Genomic DNA, 19,251 nt, shown 5'->3' with positions numbered 1-19,251 from the left:
TGTGGTTACAGGTAGAATTCTTACTGGTGGTTCTATTAATATGCAAGTGGCCTTGGGCTAATGTCACATTTCCTTGTCACAACAGCTTGTAAATTAGCGACCACTGTCACCACAGTAGTGCAGGTGAGCACCCTGACTGGCCTGGGGCACTCGGGCACGAAAGCGCCTCCAGGGCCAGGCGGCTGGACATGCTGGCCTTCACACAGAGTCACATCGTGCAGAGCCCAGGCTGCTCAGTCAACACTGCCCTGCACAGTGAGCTGGGCCATCCAGGGCATAGGCCAAAGAAGGCAGGTCTGGGCTGGGCCGTCTAGGGCACCGGCCGGGGAAGGCGGGTCTTGGCTGGAATATTCTCATATTCTGCATATTCCTAATAATGTTTAACATGAAATGCCAATTTCTCCCAGATTGATGTTTTTACTTTTGATGATTAGAACTCTTATTTCAACCATTTCAATAAGTACTAAGACCCAGGGCGAGCTCAAAGCGGGTATTTCCATCACCTCCAGAGAGTAGCATAGTTTATGTACTTTTATCATTATTATTTTGGTCAAATGTTTAAGATTTATTTTTAATAACAATCATGTCCATGGAATCATGGCATGAACAGAATCCACATGTTCCAAATGCCATTATAAATCAACCCCGTCACCAGGAGCAACACCATTGCTGGCTAAGGAGACAGTTCCCTGATATCAGTTTCTCTGTGGCCTCGAAGATGGTTTATGTGCACCTTTTGCAGAGCCCGAGTGCCCAGAAAACAGGAGACACACTCCTTTCAATTTTAAGGCTCTGCAGTAATCCTCTTTGTCATGAGCTCTGACCTCCATGTCCACAGGGCATCATGCTGGCCCTGTGTCTGCCGGGCTGACCCCTGACTAGGCAGCGTCCACCACGGAGCTGCTCCCACCCTTTGAGGCTGCACAGGGGACAGCTGTGTCCCCCTCCTCCGGGCAGCCCCCCGAGCCCTGATTTGTCTTCAGGGTCATTCTTCACTTTTCTTGAAGGAGAAAACACCTTCACAGCCACATTGCCCCATTTCCCAGCCTGTAGAAACCCAAGAGTCTGACAACCTTGCCTTCTTTTTTTCATCTCTGTGCCCGTTGGTCCAATTTATCAGTGTCGCTGCTGGTGTAATCCTGTCTTCTTCTGAGATGAATGAGGATTATCCAAATCTTCAAGTTCTGATTCCTTCACCTCCAGTTTATGTCTCTCCTCTTGCATCTTACTGTTGGAAGCAAGGAGACAGCACCTCACATGATGGAAGCAGGTGCGTGGCCTTTCTGGCTGGCAAACTCCACGATGCCTAGAGTGGAAGACTCTTCTCACTGCCCCTCCATCCCGGAGCTCATGATGGGAGGCTACCATGATAGCAGAGGGCCGGTTACAGACACCTTCACAGCAAAGTGCGTGTGTACGTGCATGTGTGTATGTTCAGAAAGTGGCATAGGATTGATTGCCTCCCAATGACACAGAAGTGCAAGCCTCTAAGGCCCTTCTCTCTCCAGAGACGGGAGTCTCCCTGTGATATAGACGGGGCGCTGCCTGGGAAGGAGCTCCAGCAATGTGTGAGGAGTGAACTCGCCAACCTCCATCCACCTGCAGGGTGATTGAGCCAAGAGATCACAGCTTATAGGCTGCCCACACGCAGATTCCCTGCTGCCTGTCCCAGAACTCTGATCAAGATTGAACTTTTCATCACAGCCTCCAACAGCTTCTGGATTGACATTCTTACTGGAAGGTAGGGCTGTTTTTCTCATGTGTGGAAAAAGATAAAGGAAGTTTATTTTAAAAGTCCAGGCCATCCAGAGCTGGTTCCCTTTAGCAGCGAACAGGATGAGGTTTTCATGTGTCCCAACATCCACTATATTTTTAGTCATGGAAAATTGACTCTCTCCTTCTCTTTGCAGACATAAATCCCCTCATTGGCATCTTGGTTCACAGAAATGTGAAAAGAGAGTTTCAGTATGGACTCACCTGGGAAAATGTGGGTTATTCTTGGAGCAGAAATACCCCAGGACAAAATTGTGGTGATGTAGAGTTGCATCGGGCCAAGTGGGACCCCCACGCACTGTGTTTCTTGTAGACCCAGCAGCCCCAAGCTTTCCCTCTTCACAGTTTGGGGGAGGAAACCTAGCAGCTAAACCAAAGTCAATTCTGTACCACACAATTCAGGGTTTTACTTTACCACCAAACCACGTGGTCACAGGGACATATGGTAAACACAGTGACTACTTCCTTTGTTTCAATTAGTTTCCTTCCTTTGTTTCAATTCTAGAAGGATGGTTGAACTCACCCAAAACACAGCAGTTTCACTCAACCAGAGTTCAAACTGCAGCTGATGATTGCCATGGATACTGAGGAAAATAAACAACTTATTCTCCTTAAAGTGGATTATATGACGATCGCCTAAGATCAGCTATAATGGCCGAGGGTTCTTAGAAATACAGTTATATTTTCTGGTCAGGATATTGAAGAGGATTTTCATTGGATATTTTTGTTTTTTTATTGTAAGAAACCTGTTTAGGTTTGACCCACAGGTAATCCATCTGCCCAGTCATTTGGAAACGCTAGGACCGAGCATTCAGAGGGACCGATGTTCCTAACTGCACTTCCTAATCTCTGCAGGCTAATAGCATGAAGGACACTGATGCATTTTACACCATTTACTCTGTGAAATGTCAGTGGATTGCATTAGATGACTGAATTCAGATGCTCTTGTAGTGAAAGCATATTAAAGCGTGTGGACTTAGGACCCACTGGGGAGAGAGTGTGCTTGTTGGGGACTGTGAATTAGACTTTCCTAGACAGCAATATTCATGAAGACAGTAGCCCTATGACTCAAATAGGGAGATCACAGAAGTTTTGCTTAACGCTGTTATCAGGTCAGTAATTATTTGCTTCATAGAAACACAATGAATATGAATGATAACCATGTCTCACTGCTCCTGTATGAAAATTCTATGTGTCTCCAACTCTGTGTACCTTCTCTCAGACCCTTGCTCACTACATGGATCTTTCAACTTATCTGTTACATGTATTGTCTAGCACATGTCTATATAAACCAATCACCTTTTCAATTTCTCTGCTTTTTCACAGTGTGTGCATTGATGGCCTGTGTATTTTAATCCTCAGGTGGTTTGGTATATAAATCTCAAATCCGGTTCAGTATATGATTCTAATGTCTCTCCTATGTTTGTATATTTCCTTTCAATGCATTTAGTATTTTCATGACTGAATATATTTGTCTTTCTTTCCGGATAACAAGTCAACCTATTATATTTGTTAGTTTGCATAATTTTATCTTTGTCTGTTGTTTCTCTAATTCCAGTGTCCAAATGCTCATTTCACTCACTTTGTTATTTTTCCAGTGGTTATGAGACCTGATTTTCTTCCCACAGGAATAAAACAGGAATGACAAAGAAAGGTGACTCTCAGGTAGGGAGGAATGAGAGGGACAAATTCTAGCAACCCGGCAGGGTTTATCTTGCTGGGCTTCTCTGAGCAGCCCGGGCTGGAGAAGGTCCTCCTTGTGGCCATCTCCATCATATATGTACTGACGCTGGTGGGGAACACAGCCATCATCCTGGTCTCCTTCTTGAACCCCAAGCTGCACACGCCCATGTACTTCTTCCTGTCGAATCTGTCCTTCCTGGACCTCTGCTTTACAACGAGCATTGTCCCACAGATGCTGGTGAATCTCAGGGGCCCCGAGAAGACCATCAGCTACACGGGCTGTGTGCTCCAGCTCTATGTGGCGCTGGGGCTGGGCTCCGCTGAGTGCATCCTCCTGACGGTGATGGCTTACGACCGCTTCAATGCCATCTGCCGCCCCCTGCGCTACGGCGTCATCATGCACCCCAGGCTTCTCCGGCAGCTTGCAGCTGTGGCCTGGAGCAGTGGTTTTGTGGAGTCCACGCTTCAGACCATCCTCGTCTTCCAGCTGCCTCTCTGCAACCACCACAGGGTGGATGATTTCATGTGTGAGGAGCCCGCCCTGATTAAAATCGCCTGTGTGAACACCACCTTCCTGGAGAACGAGCTCTCCATAGCCATCGTCCTCTATGTGGTCCTACCGCTGGGGCTGATTCTGGTCTCCTACGGCTGCATCGCCAGGAGCGTGCTGAGAATCAGGTCCACGGAAGACAGGAGGAAAGCGTTTGGGACCTGCGGGTCCCACCTGCTGGTTGTGGTTTTGTTTTTCGGGACTATAATTTCTGTCTACATCCAACCCAAGAGCGAGTACACGCAGAACCACAGTAAATTCCTCACCCTCTTCTATACTGTAGTGACGCCCTCGCTTAATCCTCTCATCTACACGCTGAGAAACAAGGAGGTTAAGTGGGCTCTGAGGAGACTGCTGTGGAGGGACCCACATCAGGGGGAACCGTGACACGTACTCAGCCATTCCCCAGGTGCCGAGGACTTACACATCCCGCGTCTAAGGGTCACAGCTTCGGCTCCGCAGTAAAACAGGTGTGACATTTCCTTTCAATGGCGTCCTGAAGTTACTACCCTAAGCCCTTCTTTTCATCCTCCTTTCCCGAACTGTTATGTGTCTTTTTCTGGCTAATTTGTAAAGATTCTGTGTATACGTGAACCCGTTTAGAGGCAGGAGCATGTGCACATGAATCATACTTCCAGGAATCCCGGAGTTATTGCTCTGGTAACGAACTATCGCCATGAGCAGACAGAAGGCAGCTCCAGCTCGTACCGGTCACGAGGTGGGTCTAGCTGAGGACGGGGCTCTGCAGCAGGGGCTGCGTCTGCAGCTCGCCGGCCGGTTAGGGCCCTGCACACCCACAGCTACCTGACGGTTTGTCTTATCAGGGGTTGTTGATTCTCACGTATTCAGCAGGGCGTCTGGGATTCCATGCACCCGGGACCATTCTGATCTCTCCCAGCCACAGAGAAAGTCTCCAAGGAGAACGACCAACGTGACTGCTTCTCTACTACACGTCTCTTGTTACCACAGAGCAGCCCCCAATCTCTCGATTGACCCCTTAGTGCTATACCTGAATTGAGGGCAAATAAACACAATTTGAAGTATTGTCATTAAGTGTGAATATTTAAATCTCCCAAAAGTAGGCAGATTTATTTATAAATAAAAGTGTTTGTCTTTGCCATTATAACATTCCCTTTCACAGATATTGTAACTTCATAGAATTTATAAATTTTTTTTCTTCATATTGAATATGAAGTTTTTATCTGTTCTGATAACACAGCTGAAAATCTGGGTAATTTTTAAAGTGTGAAAATATTGGCCATGCTTTCCCTATATTCATAATAGTTATCGATTTATAAAAATATTATCAAAATCCTTATTGGCTTAATTCTAGAGACTACTTCAACATACTTACAATGTGTTATTGTTTTACAAATGTGGTTTTATAAAAAATAAATGCTTTTAACAGAGATTAATCCTAAGCAATTATTTTAATACAGATAAGTAACTCTAGCTGAATATAGTAAGTTGAATGGAATGATTTAAAAAAAAATGACCTCATTGGAGGAAAAAAAACATGATCTACTAAGAAGACATTGACAAGGTGCCTTAGGTGTTGTTTATACAAACTAGTGCTTCTATTTCTCTGTTTATATGATAGAATTTGATTGACATTTGATGGAAATTGGATTAATTGTGGTCAGAGTTAAATATTTTTATAGATGGATTAGGACAGCCAAATACCTAATCAGCAGTATGATTACCCAAATCATTTAAAATGTTATAATTTCAAATAGACAATAAATGAAAGCACTAATAAAAATGGTATCCTTATGTCCCCAATAAGATTAAAAAATTTAATATTTTCTATATATTTTCTACATTTTTAGCAGTCATACCTAGAGGTATCCATGATTATCAGTTTGTGTACATTTATCCAAAAACATTTAAAAATACTTTAAAGTAAAACTATATAGATATTAATGGTTTTAAATTTACATAAATAATATTAAGCTACATGTATCACTTACACTAGTTTAAGAACTAGTTACAAAGATACTCAGATTATTTAATTGTATGCATGTATCTCATTTTATTAAGAATATTTATATTGTTTCAAGTTTTTTACTCTTTCCAACCATGCTGCAATAAACGTTCTTGTGTGTAGATGCCAGCTTTTACCTACTTTTGTGGGAATGATTCTGTGTGGTCAGTAACTACATGTGGAAGCCTTCAGGTAAAGGAGATGCCCATTAGAAACTACAGAAATCCGCTGACATGGCAAAGATTTCCGCAGGTAACCATATTGATTCACAACCCCACCTTGACTGTATGAGAACCTCATTGCTTATCCTCCATTCAACCCACGATGTAGCCAGATTTGAACGCCAGAAACTGTGCCCAGCTAAAATGCTGCAAGTACCCATTGTTTCTGCATGCAACTGTTGGGAAGATTGCATTGTTTTTCTCCTATTATAATCTATTACATACTTCCTGTGTCAATAGATTTTCTACCTTGAAATAATATCTGTGTTCTTGGAATAAGCTGGGTTTGTCTGTGATGTGTTGTTTTTAGAATATTCCTTCTATATTCAAAATGTCTTTTGAGAATTTTTATAAAAATTATGTAAAATGTAAAACTGTATTTGAGTTTATAATGGAGGTTGGCCAATAATATCATTTTCTTATGTCACCTGTGTTCTGTTTATGCGTAAAAATTTTACTCGTCTCATAAAATCAGTGGGGCAACTTTCTATTTCTTATTAAATTTGGAAGAGATTAAATAAGCCTGGAATAATGGTTCTTTGAGTTTTCTAGAAGTCACACAGAACAGATCCAGCCTGTGATGCTGAGGGTACGCTGTTGGACATTAGTAATCCTGAGCTCATTAAAAAAAATATACTGTTCTATTCAGGCTTTTTCCTTCCTGGGAATTTTGACAATTTATGTTTTCCTGTAGAAAATTATTCATTACATTTAGATTTTTAAGTTATCGGCTCAACATTCTTCCTGAAATGATGTGTTGTGGCATTAAATCCGTTTTATACTGTGTCATTTTTTATCTTAATGATACTTACTCATGTAAATAGCCAGAGGTTTACCATTTTATTAGTTTTATCAAAGAACCAGCTTATTATTTTATTGGTCAAATCTATTTAATTGTTGTATTAGTGTTCTACTTCATTCATTTCTCCTTTTATCTTTATTATCTCCTTTATTCTATTTTCTTTGGGTTTATTTTGTCGTTCTCCCCTTAATTTGGTATTTTGAATGTTTAGCCTCTGTTCTTCCAATTTACCAATAAATGCATTTAAATCCATAAATTCTCTTTGAGTACTGCTGCAATACACACGTTTCTATACATATTTTGAAATTTAGCTATAAATGCCTTTTAATTTTAATTTTTATTTCTTCTGTAACTTGAATTTATTTAGGAATGTGGTTTTTGGACTCTAAACTCATGGGATGTTGACTATGATTTTGTTAATGCTATCTATTTTATTTTTTTGACTATCACTTTGTTATTGATTTCTTTTTTTACTATATGGCATCAGTAAATATAACCTGAGAAAAATCCTTTAGAATCATTGGTTTGTCATTTTCACCTGGTAGCTCTGAAAGATTTGGCTCTATCTTAAGGCTTGTTGTTTTAATTTAATAGCATAAATGGGAAATCACTCAAAATCGTTTCATGGGGAAAACAAATTGGTAAAAATAATAACTTAATTCAGCCTATGACAGATCAAAGATGTATCTTGTAATGTCTAAGCCACTAAAAGAATAAGACTTTAATGTAATGCCAACAAGCTTGAAGGTGAGGCAAGTGTTCTAATAAAACTATTTGATTAATTATAAAAACAAACGCAGTAGAAGAAAAGGCAAGCAATAAATTGGATGAATAGAAGCTGCATAGAAAAATAGTAGCCACCAACTCCAGCAATTATATAAATTACATTATTTAAATTATGGGTATGAATTATATAAATTTGTATATAAAGTACATTATATAAACTATATGTATAAATTATATAAATGTAAATGGCCCAAACTGTCCAAATAAATAAAAATATTTTCAGAGTACTGTTTTTTAATAAAATTTTTTTTTTAAGTAGGCTACATGCCCAACGTGGGGCTTGAACTCATGACCCTGAGGTCAAGAGTCAGATGGTCCACCCACTGAGCCAGCCAAATGCCCCCAGAGTGCATTTTTTTTAGAGACTAAGATAAAAACTACATATAAGATGCAGGGTAAAGGTTAAAAAAAGACATACCCTGTGACAGTAGACAGTAGGAAGTTGAAACATGCTAATATCACATGACAGAAACTTTAAGGGAAGAGTGATCACCAGGAATAAGGAAGGACTTTTCATCATGCTAAAATATTTAATCAGCCTGGAAATTATAACACTCCAAGATTCATATACCTCCTGTAACATAGCTTCAAGGTATGAAGCCAAATCGGACAAGTAGCAAAGGAATGAGAGAAATCCACAGCGGAGTTGGGTGAATCACTGGTAGAAAGACACACAAACGTGAGTGATACACAGGGAATATAGTTAACACAACAAAAATCACCTCAGACGTGCAGAGAGGACACTCAAGCCAATGAGTTTATACGCGCGTTTTTGAAGCGTACACAGAACATTCACAACATGTTGACCAAATATTGAATAATATGGCAAGTCTGAACACATTCCAAAAGCTTAAAAGCACATGAGCATTTATTTTGAGAAATAAGAAATCAAGATAGAAATCAGTAACACATACTGGACAAAGGATTACTGTTTTTCACATATGAACATTTCAAGCATAGTACACGGAGGTAGGAGAGGATAAGATAACCGACCAACGTCCAAGTCAACATTAGCAATTATCAACATCACGCCAATTTTGTTTCAAATATTTCCTCCCACGGTTTTTGTTTTTTCATTTTGTTTTGTTTTGCTGTAGTTTTTAAAAGTAAATCTCAGGCATTGTATCATTGCAAACAATAATATAGAAAGAAAACGAACAGTATTTGCTTACCATAATCTGTCAGCCCGTGTTCAGATTTTCTTAAATGGTTTTTGTCTTTGGTTTGTTCCAATCAGGATCCAAAAAACTTCCACCCCTTGCATTTTGTTGGTGTTTCTCATGTGCGGACGTTTCCGGCGGAGGGCAGGTACCTGGCATCTGCAAACACTGAACTCTGCAGGTACGGCCCCTGAACCACGTGTTGGTGAGGGGGCTGGGGGAGTCTCCACTGAGCCTCATGTACACAAATAGGCAGTAGGCAGATTTGGCCCATGGCTTAGAGTTTGCAAACCGACCTGTGGTTTGCATTCTGCAAGGAGACAGGTTAACCTAGAAGAGGTGATGGCATGCTCTGATTTTGTAACTTGGTATAGACAATAACTCCAAGAGTGAGACAATTAATAAATTCCTTTTCAAACTGTCTCTCTGCCTAGATTTCCTTGTCATTAAGCCCTGGGCTACCTGTCTTATCTTCTGCTGGTTCATCTATTATTGAATGAGATAAACTGTAGCTCATTCTAAAAATCTATTTGAGAATTTTGCTCTCAGAACATGCTGCTGACTGTGTTTTTATGTAAATAGGAGGTAAACAATTTATGTGTGTGATTTAAAGATAACAAGCATAGGTGTTTGGGAATCTCTCTTTCTCTTTTTTTTTTTGTCTTTTTATTTAAATTTTAGTTAACATACAGTGCAATATTAACTTCAGGAGTAGAATTCAGTGATTCCTCACTTACATACAACGCCCAGTGCTCATCCCAGCAAGTGCCCTCCTTAGTACGCATCACCATCTAGCCCATCTCCCCCCACCTCCCCTCTAGCAACCCTCAATTTGTTCTGTATCATTATGAGTCTCTTGTAGTTTGTTTCCCTCTCTTTATTTTCTTCCATATCTTCATCTGTTTTGTTTCTCAAATTCCACATGAGTGAAATCATATGGTATCTCTCTTTCTCTGACTGACTTACTTCACTTAGCATAATGCCCTCTAGTTCCATCCACATCATTTCAAATGGCAAGATTTCATGCTTTTTGATCACCTAGTAATATTCCATTGTGTACGTATACCATATGTTCTTTATTCATTCATCAGTCATTGGACATTTGGTCTCTTTCCGTAATTTGGCTATTGTTGATAATGCTGCTGTAAACATTGGGATGTATGTGCCCCTTCAAATCAGCATTTGTGTACCCTTTGGGTAAATACCTAGTAGTGTGATTGCTGGGTCATAGGGTATAGGGGTTACTCTTAAATATAAATCAAAAGTTACTGTTTACATCACATATGCTGATTCAAACCAAAGGAGAGGCTTTCACAAAGAAAAATAAAATTATCCCTCTGAAAAAATCTCACAAATTAGAAAGAAACCTTAACACCATATTTGTCCCTTCCCAGTGGATACTCTCTGGTATTGTTTGGTCTTTTCACTTTCACTTTATTTATCTCAGGGACAGAGAATGCAGGGAATCAGAACTAATGGGAATGAACCTTCCTGGAAGTCATGGCTGGTGCCCCACACTGGTCCTTGCTCACTTTGGAGATGAGAGGTTCCAGCCTCTGCTCCTGGCCTCCAGGTGTGTAGACTGAGGACAGTAGTACAAGGATGGTTTTGTTTTTTTTTTTCAACGTTTTTTTTATTTATTTTTGGGACAGAGAGAGACAGAGCATGAACGGGGGAGGGGCAGAGAGAGAGGGAGACACAGAATCGGAAACAGGCTCCAGGCTCTGAGCCATCAGCCCAGAGCCTGATGCGGGGCTCGAACTCACAGACCGCGAGATCGTGACCTGGCTGAAGTCGGACGCCCAACCGACTGCGCCACCCAGGCGCCCCAAGGATGGTTTTTAAGGTCATATGGAGTGAGCTTAAACTGCCCTTTTATACACTCAGAATTCGGTAAACGTGGTTGTCATTATGGTTGGTGGCGCTGTCTGTGCTGGTGCAGAGGAAAGTGCACTCCAGAGTCTCCCCAACACCACATGGCACAGGCTTGGAGGAGCAGAGTTAGTAAAGAATGTCTCCCTATAACTAATATTCAGGAACATGCAGTAGAGAAAATACTGAGGGTAAGTTAATTCGTGACCATGTAGATATTTAAAACAAACATTAAATGTTCTAGAAGATGCATTTTTGGTACTTTTTATATATTCAACTGCTTTCAAAACAACAAATATATGTTTTCATAACATAATCTTTCATGGGAAGGGACTTGAGTGTGTGTGTGTGTGTGTGTGTGTGTGTGTGTGTGTGTGATTAGTGGAAAGAAAAAGGCTAAAATAAAATAAGCCAAATGTTTACATTGGCTGGATTCAAGGAAGATAAATGGATTAAATTTTCAATTTTACACTTTTATATATTTTATAAATTTGCTCTGAAAAGCATGTATTATATTTGTTTTAACAAAAGGTCTACATTTAAATATTTTAGTATCTGTATTATACATACATTACATATTTATTGAAGAAACCTTAGAAACAAGGATAAGAAAAACATCTGCAATATAAATGCCTGGAGATTCTACTGTGAACATCCCATTGTAATCCTTTCAGATTTATAAAACTAAACAAAAATGGTCATGGTATACAAATCGTTTTTAACTTGCTTTAATAATCTTTTTTCTGGATTGATCATCATTTCTAATGCCTGCCTATAATTTCTGCCTATTCCATAGCATAATTGTTCCCCAGTTAGGTTTGCTTGTTCTGATTATTCCCATTGTCAATTACTATGCACATGCCTAAATATGAACCACAATGCATTATGTGTGAATGAATTGGACAGTTTTTGGTAAAGTAGGGATATCTGGAAAACACATCTTGGTCATTAGTGGACGTGACTATTGTCCCCTGATAGAATTATCACATTAGCGCATTCTTTTTTTCTTTTACCACTAACTGACAAGCAAAACTGCATGTATTTAAGGTGCACAAGGTGATGAAGTATTAGCACAACTGAGTTATTGACACACCCATCACCTCAAATAGAGATTGTGTGTGTGGTGAGAGCACTTCAGATTTGCCCTCTCTGCACACGTCAAGTGTACAATACAGTGCTGCTAACCAGGGACCACACTTACATCACACCCAGGACTAGTCATCGTGCACAGTGATTGGGTCACACAGCTACGCTTGGTCCTATGACAGCTGCTGCCTGAGTTGTTAGCAAACCCTCCTGCATCCCAGCACCTGTGAGGGCTGGGTGTTGGTGCCTCAGGCAATGCCTCTCCAGGCGCCTGCAGCTACTGTGTTGTGACCATGTTCATTTCCCTTGAGAGATAGTGCGTGGCTCATTTCCAAGCATAAGGAGCCAGAATTCATCTGTACATATGCAAGTTTTGTAAATTATATAAAAATCTTTTAAATTGTTTATGTTAATTATGTTTAGTTCATTTTTATCTTTCTATCCTATAATTTAAATATGATTCTCTTTTTAAAAGCATTGTCACCATGGAGACTGATAAAAATTTCCCACTTTTTTCTTTTAATGTTCTGAAACGTGTTTGCTTTCTTTTTTTGCATGCTTACATATTTTATAGTACACGCAACTCACAGAAAGAATTAATTCCATGTCATGTAACAATAATTACAGTTGGAGTGCTTAAAACATTTTTTATGGAAGGAAATAATGTGTTTCATGGAGTTATTAGGGATTTGAGAGTCATGTGGGGAAGACACATGTGGGAACACTTTCCCCAGGGACTAGGGCAGAGAGTCAGATGGGACCCTCAGGGACTGGAAAATGACTAAGACTGCAGAATGAGAATTTGCCAGACTTCTGAGATATAATCTGGCAATTTATACACTAAGTCTAGACTAACATATTTTGGAAAACCTGTCTAGTGTTGGACTCACATATTAAAAATTTTTGGTAGCCAACTTCCTTCCAGAATTTGGCAATCAGAACTTAGGCTGTGAGTACAGAGGTGTCTCCAAAATTGCAGCCACTGTTATCACAGAAGGTCCTAACACAGGCTGCAGGGCTCAGAGTGTTATCACAGAAGGTCCTTACACAGACTGCAGGGCTCACAGTGTATGTTTCTTTCTTTCCTCTTGGGTTGTGTGTGCATCTTTTCAAAGAGCAGATCTGCACAGTCCTTCGGTACCTACCCGCGAGTTAAAGCTTTTTTCCAGAGGGTTCTCCAGAGAGCTGCCTTGACCTCCTTGTTCCGCAAACTGTAGATGATGGGGTTGAGCATGGAGGTTACCACTGTGTAGAAGAGAGCTAGGAGCTTATCTGTTCCTGGCGAATGGCTGGCCTTGGGCCTCAGGTAGGTGACAGACCCTGAGCCGTAGAAGAGCGTCACTACAAGCAGGTGGGAAGAGCAGGTGGACAGAGCTTTCCGGCGGCCTTCAGGTGAGGGCATGATCAGAACGGCAGCTAGGATTCTGCCATAGGAAGCGATGATCAGTAGAAATGGGCTGGAAATGCAAAGAACGGCTACAACAAAGACCGCGGCCTCGTTACGGGATGTATCCCCGCAGGCAAGAGCCAGGATAGGGGGGAGGTCGCAGAAGAAGTGGTCTATTTCACAGGGGCCACAGAAGTTCAAGGAGAAAATATAGTTGGTCTGGCCCAAGCCTACCACGCAACCCACTGCCCAGGAAACCACGGCCAGCTGGGCACATAGCCCACGGCTCATTCGTGTCGCGTAGTGTAGTGGGGAGCATATGGCCATGTAGCGGTCAAAAGCCATGGCCGCCAGAAGACAGCACTCACTGATGGCGAACAGCGTGAAGAAGAACATCTGTGTGGCACACCCCTCGAGGGAGATGCCCCGGGCCTCACTCACAAGGCTCTGAAGCATCTTGGGTATGACCGAACACGTGTAGCCAATCTCCAAGAGAGACAGGTTGGCCAGGAAGAAGTACATGGGCGTGTGGAGGGTGGGGTTGGTGCAGATGGCCAGGGCTATGAGAGCATTGCCCGTCAGGGAGGCGAGGAACATGAGCAGGATGAGGGTGAATAGAAGCAAGCACTGCTCGGCAGCGGCAGAGAACTTGGCGAATGCAAAGTGCTTGACGGACTCGCTGTTGTCCTGCCACTGGGAACAGCTGAGGTTCATGACCTGGGAAGGGGTCAGCAGGCAAGGATTCATTCAATATAAATGCAAATCTACCTATAAAGAGCACTAGTACGCCAGGTAGGTACATTTCTTACCTGCAAATCTAAAACTCAAAAAGTTTGGAAGTTACACTCGCCCTCATGCCTTTATGAACCAAATCCTACTCTGTGTTCACCATACCAGCTGCTCTGCTCAAAAATACACCTGGTCACCAAGCATGACATTGAAAACAAACATTAACTCCAGCTCATTTCCGTCTTCATCTAGTCTGAGCCAGGAATTTCACTAATAGGTATTTATCCAAGGGTACAGGTGTGCTGTTTTGAAGGGGCACATGCACCCCAATGTTTATAGCAGCCCTATTGACAATAGCCAAAGTATGGAAAGAGCCCGAATGTCCATCGATGGATGAATGGGTAAAGAAGATGTGGTATATATATACAATGGAGTATTTCCTGGCAATCAAAAAGAATGAAATCTTGCCATTTGCAACTACATGGATGGAACTGGAGGGTATTATGCTAAGTGAAATTAGAGAAAGACAAAAATCATATGACTTCACTCATATGAGGACTTTAAGAAACAAAACAGATGAATGTAAGGGAAAAGAAGCAAAAATAATATAAAAACAGGGAGGGGGACAAAAACATAAGAGACTCTTAAATATGGAGAACAAACGGTTACGGGAGAGGGTGTGGAAGGGAGGATGGGCTAAATGGGTAAGGGGCACTAAGGAATCTACTCCTGAAATCAATGTTGCACTATTATGCTAACTAACTTGGATGTAAATTTAAAAATAGAGAAACTATTTTGGGGTGCCTGGGTGGCGCAGTCGGTTAAGCGTCCGACATCAGCCAGGTCATGATCTCGCGGTCCGTGAGTTCGAGCCCCGCGTCAGGCTCTGGGCTGATGGCTTGGAGCCTGGAGCCTGTTTCCGATTCTGTGTCTCCCTCTCTCTCTGCCCCTCCCCCCTTCATGCTCTGTCTCTCTCTGTTCCAAAAATAAATAAACGTTGAAAAAAAAAATTAAAAAAAAAATAGAGAAACTATTTTAAAAAAAAGTCTAACTCATAAACTAATTAGTGAAGATTTGCTCTTAGCAGAATCTTCTCTGGCCGTCCAAGAGCACAGCACAAATTTCCTTCTGTTTTATTCATGGAGTTCCCATACATTTAATCACTGAGCTTTATCATAAGTATTTTATGGGGCCAGAGGCAGGTGACTGGTTTCCAATGTTCTTATACATTTTATTGTATCCTATTGAATAAAAGGTTATTTCTGGTAAAAAAAAAAAAATACACCTGGTCACCAAGCATGACGTTGGAAAAAAAATTAACTCCAGCTCATTTCTGTCTTCATCCAGTCTGTTAATCAGTCTTCAGATACCACCAAAGGTCCTCTGTACCGATCCTTCCTTTTCCCCATTTCTGTTGTCACTGAGTCCTTCACACACTTACTCAGCACGTGTTTACTGAGCACAGAGATTCTGCTTTTCCTGCTGCAAGTCCTGAGATTCAACAATGAAAAACAACAACCCATTTCTTCCCAAATGGGACTTATTCAGTGAAAGAAAGTAGAGATTAAATAGCTATCCAGTAAATAAATAACTGCTGTACTGCAGAGAATTAAAGCCAGTGTGTCCTGGGGGCTCTGTGGGAACAGCAGGAGCCCGTACCCACTCTCACACCACGTCTACACTGCATGCTGTGTTCACTGCATTGAAGCAACAGACTACTCTCCTGGTGATTCTTCTCATCTGCCAGGCTTTCCCTGTCACAGGATTCTTTGCTAAATGACCACTGCCTTCAAGTTACAATTCAGATGTCTTATTAACGTCATTCATGCAAACCCATGGATTGGCTCAGTGACTATGACAGAGACGTTTGCCCCTTAACCAGAGGCCTCCTGTGACTGTCCTATCGAACCACACGCACTTGCACCTTTTAGAGTGTGCCTTTCTTGCACGTGTTTCCTTTGTGCTGATTTTCTCGCAGGACTTGACCTCTGCCGCCCTGACTGTCCACCCAGTGAAGCACCCACTGCATTCAGGCTGCAGGATGCATCTTCTCCTCTCTGGAAACTTCTTCCTCACTCCTGCTCTGCCTTGTCCCCACACCGGGTGTGGACATGTCCCTGAGTGTGTTCCCACCACCTGGTAACTCACACTCCTCCAAGGCAACTGCTCATTTCTTCCTGAGCGGAGCCTTGGACACAGACACGGAGTGCAGAATTGTATTTATCAGGGCGCCTGGGTGGCTCAGTCGGTTAAGTGTCTGACCCTTGATTTAGGCTCAGGTCATGATCTCACAGTTCGTGAGTTCAAGCTCTGCATTGGGCTCTGCACTGACAGTGCAGATCCTGCTTAGGATTCTGTCTTTCTCTGCCCCTCCTCTCCTCTCTCTCTGTCTCAAATAAATAAATAAACATTTAAAAGAAACTAATTGTATTTACTTACCTCTTACACGCACCACACTTACTAACGAATAAGTTCTCGTGTAACGAGGAAAAGCTTGAATGCTCAGCTTTACTTTTCTGCCCACGGGTGCTGAGTCTGTTTTCTGAGGCTAGCTATGATAAATGTCATCTCCTTCAAATGTCCCAAATGTGACCGTCACCTTTCTCTCAATCTAGGAACATCAACTCCCGGCAAAATAGCCCTCGTTCCGTTTGTGGATGTCCTGCACTCTGGGTTGTTCTTTGGAAACGTCATGAGTCAAAGCTCCTAGCCAGGTCTGCCGTCCCAGGGGCGGGAGAGCAGGGAGGTCGCATGCCTGTCGGCCTGGACTCTATCTGCTCTAGCGTCACCTGAGATCCTGTTTGTACATTTGTTCATAACACATCACTGTTTATCTCACAGTAACGTGTGATGCCGGCACATGTAACACAAAAGCGCTTCCTGAGGTTGCACGTTATTGTGGATAGACAAGTACATGAGGTGCACTCACGAAAACCTAGCACAAAAATGTGCATTCTTGCATACACACGTACACCCACACACAGAAACATTCCAATCCACACCAAGTAGCATAGTAATCACGAGTGTTTTGGAGCTATTCTATCTGGGTTCAAATCCTAATGCAACCATCTAGGGCTGGGTCAAAGTCAACATTTCCTGGAACTATCTGTTCCTCAATTTTCCCATTTGTAAAAGGAGGTGACAGTGGTATGTCCCTAACGGGGTTGCTATGAGATTGAGTTAATTCCCATGAAAGCACCTAGAAAGTGGTTCAATGAGCAGTGAGCATCGGCCATGGCAGCGGCTGAGTCCAGGTACACTGTGGTGTTCGTCACCATAGATTTACCTTCACACACACTCCCTCTTGTGGGATTTTCATCCATCCCTGGTCATTTCTCCTGCCTCTCCTTCATCCCCATGTCATGTTTTGCTGTGCACCTGCCGTGATGGAAAGAGGAACAGAAAACACACACACATCCACACACACATAAAGATGCCTCCTGAGTGTTATGTCCTGAGAAAAAATAGTTATGTTGTGGATCGTTTCAATCTACTAATTTGGGTGTCCACGGAGCTATGCAAAAGGCCCAAAGCTAAGGATGGGAACAAGTGATCTGATCTAAAACTGGGAAATAAGAAATAACAACTCTGTCTAATGACAGGGGCTCCCACATCAAGTAGTCTATTATAATGTACTTATACAGATATTAAAGCATTTATAAACCTTTTTCCTGCATTGAAATTGTTTTTAACCTCTATGTTTCCCATGAAAGCACACAATTCAGTGAAGCCTGAGGCAACAAAAACAGACAATGACGTACTTATCTTTGTTTGTTTTTACCCAAAACATTTTCTTGAATTCCCTGACTCTTCAGTCAGGGTCTATAGACAGAAAACTCTGCCCGTGGGAAGGTGTCAGTCCATTTGTCAGTTAGACACGTGCACAGGCCTCTTACCCTGCACATCTTCCCTCATATTGGGAAGACAACAGTTTCCTGAGTGGTGCCGATGGAGGGACCAGGCGGAAAGTCCCCAGCAGAGAAGGACAACGTCTGACTCCTTCTCAAGCAGTGACATCCTGATGGTCTCCTTTCCTAAATGTCCCACCCCGTTTGGACAGCGGACAGGAAATGCTGGGCCTGTTTTGGGGCTAGGAGTCGGGCAATGCTGGGGGTGGACGGCACGCAGTGGGGCCGCTCACATGGCCTAATGTGTGCTATGGCAGCTGTGGTGCTTTGGACTCCCAGTATGAACAAAAAAGTCATCCTATGATAAGGACATTTTAAAACCTCACAAGTTCAGGGACAGTTGGAGAAACAGAATAACAGAGGCAGCAAAGGTCTGTGAGCGTTTCTAACTGTTGAACAAAGAATGGCACTCTGCCTAGAAATAAATACTAAATCATATAACAATGAATGTACAGGACTCTCTGGAGGTGAGGGTACAACCAAATGCAGTCAGTCTCTTTTCCCTCCCTCTCTGTCACTTGGCCTGATACTGAAGCAGGTAAAATCCGATTTTTTAAATCACAAATCCTGCTGTTTTCAGGATTTACTGTGTTGGCCTTATTCTGGGGACCTGAGGCCCATGTGGTGGAGACCAGCCTTACGTACACTGATCACTGCTGTGCAGACAGTGAAGAAATGGAAGCAGAAAGGGCCTCCAGCTAGTACAGCAGCCGAGTTTGCACGTCGCTTCTGCTCTCACCTGACACCTTTTCTTGACTTAAAGTTTCTGACTCATCATTTTCACGTAAAGGAAGGATGATGAAGCCTTCCTAGCTTTCTTGCTAAGTTGTTTTGAGTTAAAAATGCAAACACTGTGGAGGCAGACCATGAATAAAAAGTAAGAAATGGCCATGAAAATGCAATTAATCAGCATTAAAATCTCTTGTCTTCTAAAACAATGAATGAACTCCTAGGACACTGCATGGAGTATTTTCTGTTGTTATCATTCTCTATTGTTAAATTGTAACATATACAAAATAAATATATGCCATATAATATATAACTATATTATTATCAGTCTATAAGAGTAACTTATGAAGGGTGTGATCAAGCAGATAGTAACGTCATATAACCTAAAGATATCCAAGTTTCATGCCCCGTGATAAATTCTACTTATAGATTCCTATTCCATGTGATCAGATTAAGTGGCCCTTGGACACTGGCAAGATTCTGAAGGTTTACACTTCGACATGGACTTTCAGTGATAGGTGGATGTATGAGAAGTAGGAGGGAAATAAGGTGATTTTCATGCCCAGTCCTAAAAGCCAAGA

General features: G+C 42.0%; 2 protein-coding genes across 2 annotated transcripts; one reads left to right on the top strand and one right to left on the bottom strand.

The window, feature by feature from the left end:
* Nucleotides 1-3,448: 3,448 nt before the first annotated feature.
* Nucleotides 3,449-4,393, top strand: LOC124528875 (olfactory receptor 2G3-like). Its single transcript, XM_047102724.1, has one exon. It carries the CDS (start codon nt 3,449-3,451, stop codon nt 4,391-4,393), a length of 945 nt encoding a protein of 314 aa, XP_046958680.1.
* An 8,665-nt stretch (nt 4,394-13,058) lies between these two features.
* On the bottom strand, nt 13,059-14,018 carry LOC124529251 (olfactory receptor 10C1-like). Its single transcript, XM_047103082.1, has one exon. It carries the CDS (start codon nt 14,016-14,018, stop codon nt 13,059-13,061), a length of 960 nt encoding a protein of 319 aa, XP_046959038.1.
* Nucleotides 14,019-19,251: the final 5,233 nt, after the last annotated feature.

Source organism: Lynx rufus, unplaced genomic scaffold, assembly GCF_022079265.1.
Source record: "Lynx rufus isolate CCGP_SWC_20201006 ecotype Redwood Valley unplaced genomic scaffold, mLynRuf1.p SCAF_6, whole genome shotgun sequence".
NCBI lineage: Eukaryota > Metazoa > Chordata > Mammalia > Carnivora > Felidae > Lynx > Lynx rufus.
This window is presented reverse-complemented; position numbering and strand designations above follow the sequence as displayed.